The sequence below is a fragment of the Capra hircus genome, chromosome 17 (genome assembly GCF_001704415.2).
Source record: "Capra hircus breed San Clemente chromosome 17, ASM170441v1, whole genome shotgun sequence".
NCBI classification, from domain to species: Eukaryota; Metazoa; Chordata; class Mammalia; order Artiodactyla; family Bovidae; genus Capra; species Capra hircus.
In genome coordinates, this window is record NC_030824.1 from 2,204,898 (window position 1) to 2,221,654 (window position 16,757).

General features: G+C 40.8%; 1 protein-coding gene across 7 annotated transcripts in view; it reads right to left on the minus strand.

Annotated features, from left to right (window-relative positions):
- The window catches only part of MTMR3 (myotubularin related protein 3), a 126,643-nt gene that overhangs the window by 43,038 nt on the left and 66,848 nt on the right, over positions 1 to 16,757 (minus strand). For all 7 annotated transcript variants that reach the window (XM_018060996.1, XM_018060995.1, XM_018060998.1 and 4 more), the window contains 3 exons: positions 14,275 to 14,360; positions 7,306 to 7,395; positions 6,783 to 6,899 (listed from right to left, as the gene is read on the minus strand). In XM_018060996.1, the coding sequence (XP_017916485.1) occupies positions 6,783 to 6,899; positions 7,306 to 7,395; positions 14,275 to 14,277 (210 nt within the window). In that variant the 5' untranslated portion in view covers positions 14,278 to 14,360. The remainder of the gene's footprint in view (positions 1 to 6,782; positions 6,900 to 7,305; positions 7,396 to 14,274; positions 14,361 to 16,757) is intronic.

Consider the following 16,757-nt stretch of genomic DNA (forward strand, 5'->3'; position numbering starts at 1 on the left):
CCAAACTCATGCTTAAAATACATCAAACACACTCCAGTGCTGTTAATCAATTCCTCTAAAGGTCAAAAGTTACCTTACATACACCAAAACTCATGAGAGCATCAATCCAAAAGAGCAGGACAGCGGCAGTTTAAGAACATAACAGACATGCGTAAGTATAAGAGAGTCGCAGTACTCATTCCAGAGGGAATTTTATGTTATTTCCTACTGTATTTACCATAGTTCATTCTGGGTCTGTATATGTGTGAATTACTAAGCACCAGAATTTAAAAGGGGGATAATGTATACTTTTTAATAACAAATGCCCTTTTTAGAGACTGAATGAGGAAGTATTAACCTTGCATACACATGGCAAGTAAAAATGGCAGTAACAGTAAAAATAATGTAATGAGTCTTAACCTAAAATCTATATAACACACCGTGAATGATCTGGGTTCTAACGATTTAAAAACCAGTCAGAAGAAAATGGTCACAGGTTAAAGACAAATTCTTTATTGCTCACTTCTGGTATTTACAACGTACTCTTCCAACATGTGTTTTCAGAAGCCTCCTCTGATTTATGAATGCTAAGGCCAAAGGGCATCATTAACAATAACCTACTTCTGATGCTTGGAGAGTAACAAAGATTTTCAACGTACAACAGTTAGCAATGTAAAAAATGTGGGAAATGCTAAGGAAGGTGTTTCCAGGTGTACTTCCAGCTTGTTCCTAAGAAGCGTTAACAGACCAGTCTAGAAATGGAGTTTTAATGTCCTTTTAAGTACTAACGTGGTCCTTACTTCTGGTTGAACTTCAGTTTACATTTTTTGAAAGTCACAATTCCATCTGCTCATGGGACTATGGGGCTTTACCCCCACTCCACAAACTGTCCTCATGTACAAAACCACTAGAACTCTAATATGAGGAAAGGGACTCATGCAGAGAGGACACATTTTGCTGATTGGCAAGGTGAGCATCTGACACTCAAAACCAGTTTGTTCCAAGCACAGGTGCAACAACCACCTACAATTCTCATGCTACTTACTGGGATTTCAGAAGCAGCAGACTGAGAGGCGGTCTATTGAATTACACAACAAAAATCGTTTTAAAATTTCATTATCTTCACTTGAACACTTACTTGTTTGTAAATTGGCTGAGCAAAGAAATATACCTATACATATGTAAAAATACAGTTTGGGAAAAGCATGGAATAGGAGCAATTCATACCTTAAATGCTACAACTGAACTATACTGGAGGTTCTTTACCCTAGAAATTGGAAAGTTGATATAATGTATGTGCATTACAATATGATGTATTTCAATGCGCTGTGAGATTAAGAGAATATATGATATCAGACAGCTACGTAAAGCTTGATGGTGTAGTCATTTAAGAGTTACATGTGTTCATTTGAAAACATACAAAATGATGCAAACTGGAGCATGCCACAATACATACTGACACATCTGAGTTTTGATGGTTGAGATATGTTTGATTTAGATATAGTAACCTTTAGGGGAGGGGTCTCTTAGTATCACAGATTTTACTGAAATACTCATCTGCTGAGGGAGGACCAGAATAGGAGGAGCCATGGTTTCCTGGAGTGACCACAGGTTTTAGGAGCTTAGCACTAACTGTGATGGGATTAACTTATTTGTACAAAGAAGTCCTAGTCTCTTCCAATCTGAATTATTTAAAATCACTGCAACTACAAAATACTTTTGCACAACCATTTTTCAGTGCAGAGCCATTACCTTGGCCTTTTAAAAAAGCGACAGGCAGCCTCTGTGCCTTAGAGGGTTATCATGCTAAATGGAAAACACTTTTCGGTGAAGAAACGGGTCACAAGTTAAAAACAAGGGTAAGTTTTCTTAAACACTGTATCTCAATCACAGTTCGGGGACCAACAATTCCAGTAAACAACCTACTCATACAGCTACTGCTGGAGAAAAAGATGATGCAGGCTTAGAGAAAAAGATGACTTAAAATGAGCTTTAAACCCAGAAAAAATTTTAAAATGGTCTAATATCTATTTCAAACCCATTATTAACTTCAGTTCACTTCATATTTACTGAATACTATGGCACAAGTAAACACATTGGATTCTAAAGATACAAAGATGAACAAACAAAAAATTACAACATATCTGGTAAAAGCTGTCAAACTGTTCAAGACACAGAAAAGGCCAGGAGAGAGGGTAATAAACTGTCAGGGAGAGAACTGGGACCGAGAAAGGCTTCACAGAAGAACATTATCACCTGAACTGGGTTTTGACAGATGAAGAAAAGTTCCTTGGGTAGGAGAAGAGAAAACTCAGAGGTATAAGGTGTGTCTGAGAGCCCAAAGAGGGTGGTTTTACTAATACAAAGGGGAGAAGGGGAGAGAGAGGGAGGCAGAAAAGCTGTAAGGGACCAAGGATCACACCACTTAGGGTGACACCGTGTTAAGTGATTTCATTTTAGAAGTAATCAAGAAAGACTGAAGGCCTTTAGGTTGGTCAATGACATGATCCGATGCATGCTTTCTCTCCAACAGATCCTCTACCCCAACAGATCTAAAAATAGTCTCTGAAATACTTGGCCATAAACCAAAAAGCTGAGAGACGGGACTGCATGAAAAAATGCAATGATAGAAAACTACATTATCTCCACATGCAATTTAATTAAATTTCACCAATTCTAGACATTTAAACACAAAATTAAATTGGGTAATTCTACTAAATATTGCTGTCATTATTTCCACAGGAGCTGGTAGGGTCTGGGTGCTGGAATATCACAGGAGATTCCATCCTGTCCCCTCTTATCAGGGCCACTCAATTCCAAACAGACCCTTCTGAACAGCGGCACATGGCATGAAAGCACAATATGCCTCTTGCCTTGGTGAATCCAGTGTGTATTTTTAGCTAACAGAAAACTAAGACAAGAGCTACGATCATAGCCCAAATCTACAGGCCCGAAGAAATTCAGGCCACAGTGACTCCTAGATGTAAACGCTTAACGGCACAGGACAGTCATCAACACTAAAACAATAAACGCCAACCACAAAGCAAATGCCAGCCATTCGAGTCTTGACAAGGAAAAAATACGATGAAGGAACTGGGTAACTCGGATGGCTGAGTAAAACAACCTTCTAAGAATCCCAAAATGAGCTCCCAAACACACTATCTGAATGAAGGGACAGTCCTGAGCTTTTATAAGATGTCATAGTACACTTCTTTGTGGTAGAACCAAAGTGCAAAGAGCCACAACACTGTTCAATGAGGAAAGAAGGCAGCATTCATTTGGTTAGAATACATGAACTTTGGCATTTCTGTGCTGGAAGACAAGTTTACTGAAAAATACTAAGGATGGCAATAGTGCTGGAAGACCCAGTTCACTGAGAATACCCTCTTAATTGAAAAGGAATGCACTCAAAAGTTGAGCTTTCCCTCTCTTCAGCAATACACAGTATATTATGCAAATAAACATTTTATTTAACATCTGTCCTTATACCACTAAGAAGACGTGAGAGTCACTTCATTCTGTAACAGAAGCCTGCACTGAACTCAAAGTACATCTCATCATTTGACGTTGCTGTTCAGTCGCTAAGTTGGGTCCAACTCTTTGGGACCCCATGGACTACAGCAAGCCAGGCTTTCCTGTTCTACACTATCTCCTGTGAAGTCGCTCAGTCGTGTTCTACTCTTTGCGACCCCATGGATGGTAGCCTACCAGCCTCCGCGGTCCATGGGATTTTCCAGGCAAGAATAAGGGGGTGGGCTGCCATTTCCTTCTCCAGGGGATCTTCCCAACCCAGGGATCGAACCCGGGTCTCCTGCATTACAGACGCTTTACCGTCTGAGCCACCATAGTAGTGTACACTATCTCCTGGAGATTGCTCAAATTCATGTTCATGGAGTAGGTGATACTATCTAACCATCTTGCACTCTACCACCCTCTTGTCCTTTTGCTTTCAATCTTTCCCAGCGTCAGGGTCTTTTTCAATGAGTCAGCTCTTTGCCATCAGGTGGCGAAAGTACTTCAGCATCAGCCCTTCCAATGAACAGTCAGGGTTGGCCTCCTTTAGGATGGACTGTTTTGATCTCCTTGCAGTCCACAGGACTCTCAAAAGTCTTCTCCGACACCACAGTTTGAAAGCACCAACTCTTCAGTGCTCAGCCTTCTTTACGGTCCTACTCTCACATCCATAGGTGACTACTGGAAAAGCCACAGCTTTCACTAGACAGACCTTTGTTGGGAAAGCGATGTTTCCACTTTTTAATACGCTACTTAGGTTTGTCATGCATTCCCTTGCGAGAACAAGCGTCTTTTAATTTCATGGCTGCAGTCACCATCCACAGTGATTTCAGAACCCACGAAAATAAAATCCGTCACTGTTTCCACTTTTCCCCCTTCTGTTTGCCATGAAATGATGGGACCTGATGCCATGATCTTACTGAATGTTGAGTTTTAAACCAGCTTTTCCACCCTCATCAAGAGGCTCTTCAGTTCCTCTTCACTTTCTGCCATTAGAGTGTATCATCTGCATTTCTGAGACGGTTAACATTTCTCCTGGCGATCTTGACTCCAGCTTGTGATTCACCCACCTTGGCATTTCGCATGATTACTCCGCATACAAACTGAATGAACAGGGTGATAATATACAGACTTATCATACTCCTGTCCCTAGTTTGAACCTGTAATCTGTTCCATATAGGGTTCTAACTTGTTTCTTAACCCATAAACAGGTTTCTCAGAGACAGGTTATGGTAGCCTGGTATTCACATCTCTCAGAATCTTCCAGTTTGTTGTGATCCACACAGTCAAAGGCTTTATGGCACAGTCAATGAAGCAGATGTTTTTCTAGAATTCCCTTGTGTTATCTGTGCGCTTAGTTGCTCAGTCACGTCCAACTCTTTGTGACTCCACGGACTGTAGCCTGCCAGGTTCCTCTGTCCATGGGGATTCCCCAGGCAACAATACTGGAGTGGGTTGCCATGCCCTCTTCCAGGCGATCTTCCCAACCCAGGGACTGGACCCAGGTCTCCACACTGCAGGCGGATTCTTTACCAACTGAGCCACCAGGGAAGCCCTGCTTTCTCTATGTTGCAACAAATGTTGACAATCTGACCTCTGGTTCTCTGCCTTTTCTAAACCCAACTTGTATATCTGGTAGTTCTCGGTTCATGTACTGAAGCCTAGCTTGAAGAATTTTGAGCATAACCTTACTAGCATGCGAAATGAGCACAACTGTATGACAGTTTGAACATTCTTTGGCATACCCCTTCTTTGGGATTGGAATGAAAATTAAGCTTTTCCAGTCCTGTGGCCATTGCTGAGTTTTCCAAATTTGCTGACATACTGCGTGTAGGACTTTAACCGCATCATCTTTTAGGATTTTAAACAACTCAGCTGGAATTCCATCACCTCCACTAGCTTTGTTCATAGCGATGCTTCCTAAGGCCCACTTGACTCCACACTCCAGGTTGTCTGGCTCGAGGTGATGTGACCACACTGCTGTGGTCATTTGGGTGATTAAGAACTTTTTTGTATAGTTCTTTTGTGTATTCTTGCCACATCTTCTTAATCTCTTCTGTTTCTGTTAGGTTCTTTCCATTTCTGTCCTTTATCATGCCCATCTTCGCATGAAATGTTCCCTTGATATCTCCAATCTTCCTGAAGAGATCACACATCTTTCCCATTCTGTTGTTTTCCTCTACTTCTTTGTATTGTTCATTTAAGAAGGTCCTGTGTCTCCTTGCTGTTCTCTGGAACTCTTCATTCAGTTAGGTAAATCTTTCCCTTTCTCCTTTGCTTTTTGCTTCTCTTCTTTCCTCAGCTATTTGTAAAGCTTCTTCAGACAACCACTTTTCCTCCTCACATTTCTTTTTCTCTGGGGTGGTTTTGGTCACTGGCTCCTGTACAATGTTATAAACTTCTGTCTATAGTATTCATCCCCTGCACTGAATAATCATAAGGGATGTGACTTAGGAGGTGGTGCTAGTGGTCAAGAACCTGTCTGCCAATGCGGGAGAAGTAAAAGATGCAGGTTCGATCCCTGGGTTGGGAAGATGCCCTGGAGAAGGAAATGGCAACCCACTCTAGTAGTCATGCCTGGAGAATCCCCTCGACAGAGGAGTCTGGTGGACTACAGACCATAGGGTCGCTCAGAGTCAGACATGACTGAAGTGACTTCATGCATACCTGAAAGGCCTAGTGGTTTTCCCCACTTTCTTCAGTTTAAGACTGAATTTTGCAATAAGGAGCTCATGATTTGAGCCACAGTCAGCTCCAAGTCTTGTTTTTGTTGACTGTACAGAGCTTCTTCATCTTCGGCTACAAACAATATAATCAACTCAATTTTGGTATTGACCCTTTGGTGATGTCCACGTGCACAGTCATCTCCCGGTGTTGTTGGAAAAGGATGTTTGCTATCACCACTGTACTTTCTTGACAGAACTGTTAGCATTTGACATTAAGGTCTAGGAAATTCTCTCACCTGAGGCAGTCGGTAACGACTAAAAATTGAGAAATAAAAGCCCACCCAGCTTCTGCACCATTACAAATCTCGACGATACAGTATTACCAGCTGCAAATCATGCAGTGTTGCTAACAATGGACACTTCAGCTGACAACTACATATATCATTTTAATCAAGCGTAAGAGCTGCTTGCTAATGTAGCGTCCCCAGTGCTTAAATTGAGAAAAAAGCAGAGTACACAATATTTTCATGCTGAACCCTATTAACACTCCTCTTGTGAGAAACTTAAGGTTTTTTACTTCCTTTCTCCATCTACTTTAGTGGAAGAACAGCTGATAGCACTTACATTAACAAGCGACTCCTTGAACTTGATGTGAAGTCTGTAATTAGAAAGGGCAATGATGGCATCCTCAGCACGGCCCACGTACTCTGTGCTTTCTCCATGAAGTTCAAGAAAAGGGACCTTCAAAGCGGAAGAAGAAACGCTTCAGAGTCCTGAAGTAGTGAAGCAAAGCCTTTAAACACAGGTCAGGTGAATGGACTATAAACACTGTCACCCAAGACAGCCCATAAATGGGTACGGGACCTAAAGAGGATGGGTTTACACCTGCAAGATTCAAAAACCTAGTTATTCACATTTAAGACTCAAGAAGGAATGACACAGAGATGATCACACCTCAGTGGGAAAGTCCTTCTATAAGAGATGTTTTCCAGCATACATTTCTGTCACGTGTGTGGTTTAGGGAAAAAACTACATTTCTCTAATATGTATTCCTACACGCAGGGCATTACTTCAATCCACTGGCTCTGCTACATTGTCACTATGATGCTTCATACTTGTTTCACAATCAAAAGTGGCCTGGAATTACCTGAAGATTCTCATCCTCCCGGATCAGCTGCTTCCTGGGAAAGATCTGATTGGCCTGGATGCACTCAAGGCTGTGCCGAGTCTCTTCATCCTGGAAAAAACCCAAATGTTCAAATAATTTCAAAGCTCCTACTCCATGTTTGGTTTTTCTGCCATGTCTAGTAGCATAATCACAATGAAAATCCAGGTGCCTCTAAATGGAAAACACATCAATACCAAAGAAAGTCAAAGAGGTTAAGAACATTTCTATTAAGCACTAATAAGTTGTTAGTATATTACTTTTAGGAGAAACTAAGATATAGTGGCTTTCTTCTCTTAAGTTATAATCTTTATTTTTAAAAGATGCATTCTGAATTATTATTATTATTTAAGAATGAAATGATATGACCAATATCTGGAATATGACTCAAAACATTTGGAAGGGGAAGGGTAACAAGGAAGTGAATGGAGCATAAATGAAACAGCTGTCTATGAGGGGATTAATATATGGAACTTTAAGTGAGAGTTCACTATACCTCAGTGTCTACTCTGGTTATATGGGAACTTTCCATAACAAAAACTGCTTTCTTTTCGATGTAAACTGAAGAACTGAATCCTCAAACTGAAAACGTGTGTGAACCACTACCCCTAGTTTAATCTTTGTATTACATATTTATTTCTATTAAGGGCTTCCCTGGTGGCTCAGACGGTAAAGCATCTGCCTGCAATGCAGGAGACCCGGGTTCAATTCCTGGGTCGGGAAGATCCCCTGGAGAAGGAAATGGCAATCCACTCCAGCACTCTTGCCTGGAAAATCCCATGGACAGGAGCCTGATAGGCTACAGTCCATGGAGTCACAAAGAGTCGGACACGACTGAGCAACTTCACTTTCACAAGGCAATCTCAAAAAAAAATAAATTATAATCTAAATGGTACTTGAACTAACCATAATTTACATAAAAACAGTCTTTTACACTATAAATTTGTATGGTATACAAAGATCAGGGGGAAAAGGAATCTACTGAAAAGTCCAGGGGTAAATGATGAAATTATTTACACAGCAAGTTTTATAAGAACAATAGCAATTTTAAGCATACACCCTAATAGAATGGTTCTCAAAATGTGATCTGCGGATTCTGAGACCCTTTCAGGGCCTCTATAAGGTTAAAATCACAGTCACAATAATACTAAGACTTTTTAAAATACTAAGCCTGTAATACTACTAAGCCTTTTTCCTCTGCATTGACATTTGTACAAACAGCACAGAGAGCCTCAGTGCATAAACCTGCTGGCCCCTTACTATAATCTAGCAGTGGCACTCTGAATGTCCTTGGTAACAAGTAGCAGAAAAATGATCAATTTTATTACATTCTGACCCTTAAGTCTTTTTCTTTTTTAAAGAGGAAAACAGGGACTTCCCTGGTGGTCCAGTGGTTGAGACTCTAAGCTCCCAATGGAGGGAGCATGGGTTCAATCCCTGGTTGGGGAACTAAGATCCCACATGCTGCATGTCCAATAAATATATAAAATAAAATATTAAAAAATAAATAAACAGGAAATACACATGAAAGCCTTCTGCTGCACACTGAAGTATTATGGCTGTCTCAAGGTAAAGCACTTGTGCAACTGTTTCAGTTACAAGCTGAACTAGCAACTTCTTTTGCAAATCAATGAGCACCATTTGCAACTGAAAAGAACTGACAAACTATGGTAATTCGGACTTCAGTAGATCTTTTCTTCAAATGCCATCAGTTGCCAGTGATGAAGTTTTAATAAGAAAATTAGAATTTTGAAAGGCTATCATGTGCCAGAAGGAACTTTACAGCTTTCCAGTACCAAATACTTTCCTGATATGCCCAGTGGCAATACTACCAGTGTGATTTTTAAAATAAATTTTATTGCAAATTAGGTCTACCTTTGGAAGACCTGCATTACTCATTTTCTCATTATTCATTATTTTCAAAATGACCTGGTCATGATGTTACAAAATCATGCATGGATAGAAGATCCATTTAAAGTGCAAGACAACTGATGGTTTTAACTGATGGTTTGAACAAAAAGTTCACTGACATGACTTCAAATTCCACATTGCAACTAACCTTCAAAGAACTGACACTTGTCAAGTTTTGATGTGTAACACACGAATACAACTACCTGGAAAAATTATTAAAGTACTCTTTCATTTTCTAACTACTGAGTAAGCCTGGATTTACTTCATTTCAAAAAATACACTGTAACAAATCAGATGAAGAAGTAGATATGAGAATCCAGCTATCATCTATTAAGCCAAATATTTTTTTTAAAACTGTAAAAATGTAAAACAACATCACTCTTTTACATTAATTATTGCTGGATGAGAAAAATGTTACTTTTCATTTAAAATGTTATGGGAAATTGGTATTGTTACTTTTAAAATGAATTTATGAACATTTTAAGGGTTTCTCAGCTTTGACTTCTAAATCAAATCTCTTACAATTATACAGTGGAAGTAACAAATAGATTCAAGGGATCAGATCTGATAGAGTGCCGGAAGAACTAAGGATGGATGTTCATGACACTGTACAGGAGACAGTGATCAAGACCATCCCCCAAAAAAAGAAAGGCAAAAGGGCAAAACTGTTGTCCGAGGAGGCCTTACAAATAGCTATTGAAAGAAAAGAAGTGAAAGGCAAAGGAGAAAAGGCAAGATATACCCATTTGAATGCAGAGTTCCAAAGAACAGCAAGGAAATATAAGAAAGCCTTCCTCAGTGATCAATGCAAAGAAAGAGAGGAAAACAATAGAATGGGAAAGACTAGAGATCTCTTCAAGAAAATGAGAGCTACCAAGAGAATTTTTCATGCACAGATGGGCAATAAAGGACAGAAATGGACAATAAAGCACAGAAACAGTATGGCCCTAACAGAAGCAGAAGACATTAAGAAGTGGCAGGAATACACAGAAGTACTGCACAAAAAAGATCTTCACAACCCAAACAATCACGATTATGTGATTACAACCCTAGAGCCAAACATCCTGGAATGTGAAGTCAAGTGGGTCTCAGGAAGCATCACTACAAACAAAGCTAGTGGAGGTGACAGAATTCCGTCTGAACTATTTCAAATCCTAAAAGATGACGTTGTGAAAGTGCTGCACTCAATATGCCAGCAAATTTGGAAAACTCAGCAGCAGTGGCCACAGGACTGGAAAAGGTCAGTTTTCATTCCAATCCCAAAGAAAGGCAATGCCAAAGAATGCTCAAACTACCGCACAATTGCACTCATCTCACACGCTGGTAAAGTAATGCTCAAAATTCTCCAAGTCAGGCTCCATCAGTATGTGAACTGTGAACTCCCAGATGTTCAAGCTAGTTTTAGAAAAGGCAGAGGAACCAGAGACCAAACTGCCAACATCAAAAAAGCAACAGAGTTTGAGAAAAACATCTACTTCTGCTTTATTGACTAAGCCAAAGCCTTTGGTTGTGTGGATCACAATAAACTGGAAAATTCTGAAAGAGATGGGAATACCAGACCACCTGACCTGCCTCCTGAAAAATCTGTATACATGTCAAGAAGCAACAGTTAGAACTGGACATGGAACAGACGGGTCCCAAATAGGAAAAGGAGTACGTCAAGGCTGTATATTGTCACCCTGCTTATTTAACTTATATGCAGAGTACATCATGAGAAACGCTGGACTGGAGGAAGCACAAGCTGGAATCAGGACTGCCGGGAGAAATATCAATAACCTCAGACATGCAGATGACACCACCCTTATGGCAGAAAGTGAAAAGGAGCTAAAGACCCTCTTGATGAAAGTGAAAGTGGAGAGTGAAAAAGTTGGCTTAAAGCTCAACATTCAGAAAACGAAGATCATGGCATCTGGTCCCATCACTTCCTGGCAAAGAGATGGGGAAACACTGACAGACTTTATTTTGGGGGGCTCCAAAATCACTGGAGATGGTGACTGCAGCCATGAAATTAAAAGACGCTTACTCCTTGGAAGGAAAGTTTTGACCAACCTAGATAGCATATTCAAAAGCAGAGACGTTACTTTGCCAACAAAGGTCCGTCTAGTCAAGGCTATGGTTTTTCCTGTGGTCATGTATGGATGTGAGAGTTGGACTGTCAAGAAAGCTGAGCGCCAAAGAATTGATGCTTTTGAACTGTGCTGTTGGATAAGACTCTTGAAAGTCCCTTGGACTGCAAGCAGATCCAACTAGTCCATCCTAAAGGAGATCAGTCCTGGGTGTTCTTTGGAAGGACTGATGCTAAAGGTGAAAGTCCAAGACTTTGGCCACCTCATGAGAAGAGTTGACTCATTGGAAAAGACTTTCATGCTCGGAGGGACTGGGGGCAGGAGGAGAAGGGGACGACAAAAGATGAGATGGTTGGATGGCATCACCGACTCAATGGACATGAGTTTGAGTAGACTCCAGGAGTTGGTGATGGACAGGGAGGCCTGGCGTGCTGTGGTCCGTGGGGTCACAAAGAGTCAGACACGAATGAACTGAACTGAGGGTAGACTATTGACTTTCCAAAAAGAATGGTAAAAATATTACTTAGCTAAACATAAGCTGAATCAACTGCCGAATTTATTATATTTACTTAGTTTCATAGGTAAAAGGGAGGCCAAACTTGAGATGGCTGATGGGGGAAGAGCTGGAAGGAGACGAAGGCAAGGATGAGAAAAAGTCTGGCAGGTGTGTTAACCTGTTAAGAGGCTTGACAACAAATTTACCCTGGGCTAGCTACAAGCAGTAGTTAACTAGGATGAGAGAGCTAGAATATAATCCACTTGGTCAATTTCCTGGTATCGCTGAGGAACACCGGGCATTGGTGGAATCTCATATTTATTAATCCCTACCAGCTCCATGTGGGGTCGCTATAAAATCTTGAAAACAGATCAGTCACCACCGTCCCAGGCTAACTTCTGCTACTTGGTAAACTATGTAGGTAACAGAAGTCAGTCTATAAGTCAGGGGGAAGTCAACATTAAAGATAAATATTTAAAGAACATGGGGAGTAGAGGCTAACCAGTGAAAATGTCTACAAACTAAATTTATGTATAAATGTTGCAGGATTTAAAAAAAACTACTCTTTAGAGTCAAATATGTGTAGAAACATTTGACAAATGTAAAAGTTTAAAGTGATTATCAGTCTCATTGTCAATTTTAGTTACCATTCTTAAAAGTGGCATTAAAAGTCATCAAAAATAAAAATTTCTGTTGATATAATGTTTGTGATTTCTTTCAACATAATCCAAAGTGGGGGGGGTGGGGAGTCAGAAGGAACAAATGTGGTCATGAACTGATTACTGCATCTGGCTGATGCCTATGTGGGGCTTATGAGGGTTCATCATACTATTTTCAATTTACATAGGCTTGAGATTTTTCCATAATGAAACACAAAAACATTTTCCTAATGCTTAACCTCCCCAAAAGATCTCACTTTTATTCAAGAATTTTTTTGAAGTATGAAAGGATGATACTCAAGAAAAACCAGTGCTTCTGAATTCTCTACACAGAAAAATAAGGATTAAGAACACGTAACCAAATAGCTAAAACAGAAAATATTAATTAATACTACTTAAACCAATGGTTCAACAATTTGCAAAGTGTTAGGTAGCTAGTAAAAAATCATTAGGAGTCCAATGAATCAAAGAAAAATGTTTAATTCATTTAGTGAAATAAGCAAAACAGAAATTTAATGTTTTAATTCCAACTACATAAACTATACATAGGCACATAAACTAGTTAGAAAGGAATACAACTATGGGCTTTGGCGGAAGAATTATAAATGAGTACTTCTAAAGACTTATTATGAAGCTGCTTAATGAAAGAGTTTTTTTTTAAACACATGGTCACACCGGCTCCCTGAACACTGTGCACGCACACACGACTGTCTGCAGGGCACCAGAGCAAGGACCAGGCTGCTGTGCGGAACACAGAGAAGCGCAACCCTTCTGTGCCCAGCAGAGCTGCTTTCACGAGCCCGCCACGGGTGGCTCACTAGCGCTGGCATACAGATCAGATAAGCAGTAGGCAAATGCTCTCAATTCATTAAAAAAGCGTGAAAACCAATAAAATAATACAGCATAAAGAAAAGCTCATCAGTACTTGGGTACAGGATACATCAGAAAGCTGTTGTGACCATAAACTGAGAAAAAACTGGCAAAGATTAAAAATGACAGCAGTTACCTTTCCCATTTTAACGACACTTCCATACAACTAGTTTTTTTGGTTTTAGTTTGTTTTTAATGTTGAAAGGCATTTTCCATCCATGTTCCCAATGATGCTTGAAATTAGCATGGCCTTTTCAATTCCTTCTTTGTGTGCCAGCATGACAGTTTGGATCTAGCGAACATCACCAAGGTAGAAGCAGGATAATATTACAGAGGGCCATTTCTTCCTTAAGCCTTGAAGCTCTGTTTACATATTTTTGGGACTGATGGAAATGTAGCTGGCTCACTGCTCCCACTTCTCTGCCTAAAGTGGGTCCTAAATGGCTCGCAAGTCACTGAAATACACTCGTTTTAGTCACAGATGCAGGCAGGCCTTGTGCAGAGCTACTTCATCTTCTTTGGGATAAAAACAATGTTAAAGAAAAACAGGGAAGACAGGGAACTGCTTTCATCCAGAAAGGTAAATTCATAAAGAATATATGTATGACCATATTAATTCTCCACAACGCAACACACACAGAGAAAAGCTTCTTACTGTATCTTCCTTCCCAGAAAAGAAATAGGAAACCTGAAGTCCAAGAAACATTTGTTCTTGAATCTATGTACACTACCTGACTGAAAACAGACAATATCTAACTCACACGATTAAAGTGAATAGAAGCAAAACTGCTCTAAGACACTAGAATACTCAAATTATTACCAGTGATACTAAGTAAACAGTAAAAGAGAACAGACAGTTCTGAGGGCGGGAACTGTAAACTCACTAGTATTCACTTCACCGTCAGGACAGAGTTCAAGTCCAGCTGTCTTGCTGTTTCTCTGTACTTACCATGACAGGAGGCCCAGGTGAGGAGGAGAGATCTCCGTCCCTTCTTCAGTGTCTTGGCAAGCCTTTTCTTTCCTTTACGCCTGGAACTTGAGGGGAGGAGAAGGACAAAATTGGTAATTCTCCAGGTGTGTGCTAAGTTGCTCGGTCGTGTCTGACTGTCGACCCTGTGGACTGCAGCCCGCCAGGCTCCTCTGTCCATGCGATTCTCCAGGCAGGAGCACTGGAGCGTGTTGCGTGCCCTCCTCCACGGGATCTTCCTGGCCCAGAGATGGGGCCAGCATCTGCTGCATCTCCTCCACTGGTGGGGGTGGTCTTTGCCACTAGCACCACCTCAGAAGCCCAATTTCCCATTTGGCCATACCCTAATTAAACAAACTGCATATACAAGGACCGAAGGACTTGACCAGAGTCAGGCAAGAAAAAGCTGAGAGTCACCCAGCCAACCCGCTAGTCAAATCCAAACTCCTTTAAAGGGCTGCGAAAATCATCCTGGCCGTAACCTATCTGAGCAAAAACAGTTGCGAAAGCTCATGCTCCTAAAGTTGACAGCAACATGAAAACTATCATAAACCTTAGATGAAAATAATAAAGCAATAATTAAAACCAACGTACGAATGAAAATACAGCATATAACAATATAATTCTAACAATATTATATAGCATGTTTTTGTAAATTCTGTAAATTCAAAATGGATCTCCCCATCTGTGGGGACCAAACTGACTTAGTACACAAAATATGAAAGAAAAAAGTCTTTTACCCCAATATCCTGCGCTCAGTGAAAACTCAGGCCGTGCTAATGCCTCTACCTGGTTTTCAGAAACAACTATAATACTGGGGGAGGAACACCGAACAAGAAACTCAGGCTACTAAGAACACTATCACTTTAATAAGTAGCTTTCTAAATATATATATACATATATAAAACGGATACATTACATGCAAAGCCAGCATTTCTAGTTCACTAAACTTCCACGAATACTGCATATTTTTGCAAGTCTGGGATTCAATATTCAAAGCAAATGCTTTATGATCAAAGAAAGTGAGGGAAGAGAGGCCATGGCAGCAGCAGGGCGCAGAGCCTCACACAGCTGTGCCTGGAAGCGTGGCCTGAGGTGGCGTGAAGGAGGCTCTGGCTGCAGGGTGGGAACAGACTAGACTGAAATTGCACTCATCTCACACGCTAGTAGAGTAATGCTCAAAATTCTCCAAGCCAGGCTTCAGCAATACATGAACCATGAACTTTCAGATGTTCAAGCTGGTTTTAGAAAAGGCAGAGGAACCAGAGATCAAATTGCCAACATCCACTGGATCATCAAAAAAGCAAGGGAGTTCCAGAAAAACATCTACTTCTGCTTTATTGACTATGCCAAAGCCTTTGACTGTGTGGATCACAATAAACTGTGGAAAATTCTTCAAGAGATGGGAATACCCAGGCCACCTGACCTGCCTCTTGAGAAACCTGTATGCAGGTCAGGAAGCCACAGTTAGAACTGGACATGGAACAACAGACTGGTCCCAAATAGGAAATGGAGTAAGTCAAGGCTGTATATTGTCACCCTGCTTCTTTAACTTATATGCAGAGTACATCATGAGAAACGCTGGACTGGAAGAAACACAAGCTGGAATCAAGATTGCCAGGAGAAATATCAATAACCTCAGATATGCAGATGACACCACACTTATGGCAGAAAGTGAAAAGGAGCTAAAGAGCCTCTTGATGAAAGTGAAAGAGGAGAGCGAAAAAGTTGGCTTAAAGCTCAACATTCAGAGAACAAAGATCATGGCATCCAGTCCCATCACTTCATGGCAAATTGATGGGGAAACAGTGTCAGACTTTATTTTTTGGGGCTCCAAAATCACTGCAGATGGTGACTGCAGCCATGAAATTAAAAGACGCTTACTCCTTGGAAGGAAAGTTATGACCAACCTAGACAGAATATACAAAAGCAGAGAGATTACTTTGCCAACAAAGGTCCGTCTAGTCAAGGCTATGGTTTTTCCAGTGGTCATATGGATGTGCGAGTTGGACTATAAAGAAAGCTAAGCGCCGAAGAATTGATGCTTTTGAACTGTGGTGTTGGAGAAGACGCTTGAGAGTGCCTTGGACTGCAAGGAGATCCAACCATTCCATCCTAAAGGAGATCAGTCCTGAGCGTTCATTGGAAGGACTGATGGTGAAGCTGAAACTCCAATACTGTGGCCACCTGATATGAAGAGGTGACTCACTGGAAAAGACCCTGACGCTGGGAAAGACTGAAGGTAGGAGGAGAAAGGGATGACAGAGGATGAGATGGTTAGATGGCACCACCAACTCAATGGACATGAGTTTGGGTAAACTCCAGGAGTTGGTGATGGACAGGGAGGCCTGCTGTGCTGCAGTTCATGGGGCAGCAAACAGTCGGACACGACTGAGACTGAACTGAAGTCTAGTAACAAGGTCTTGATTTTCAAACAGATTTAACTATTTAGGATAACTCAAAGA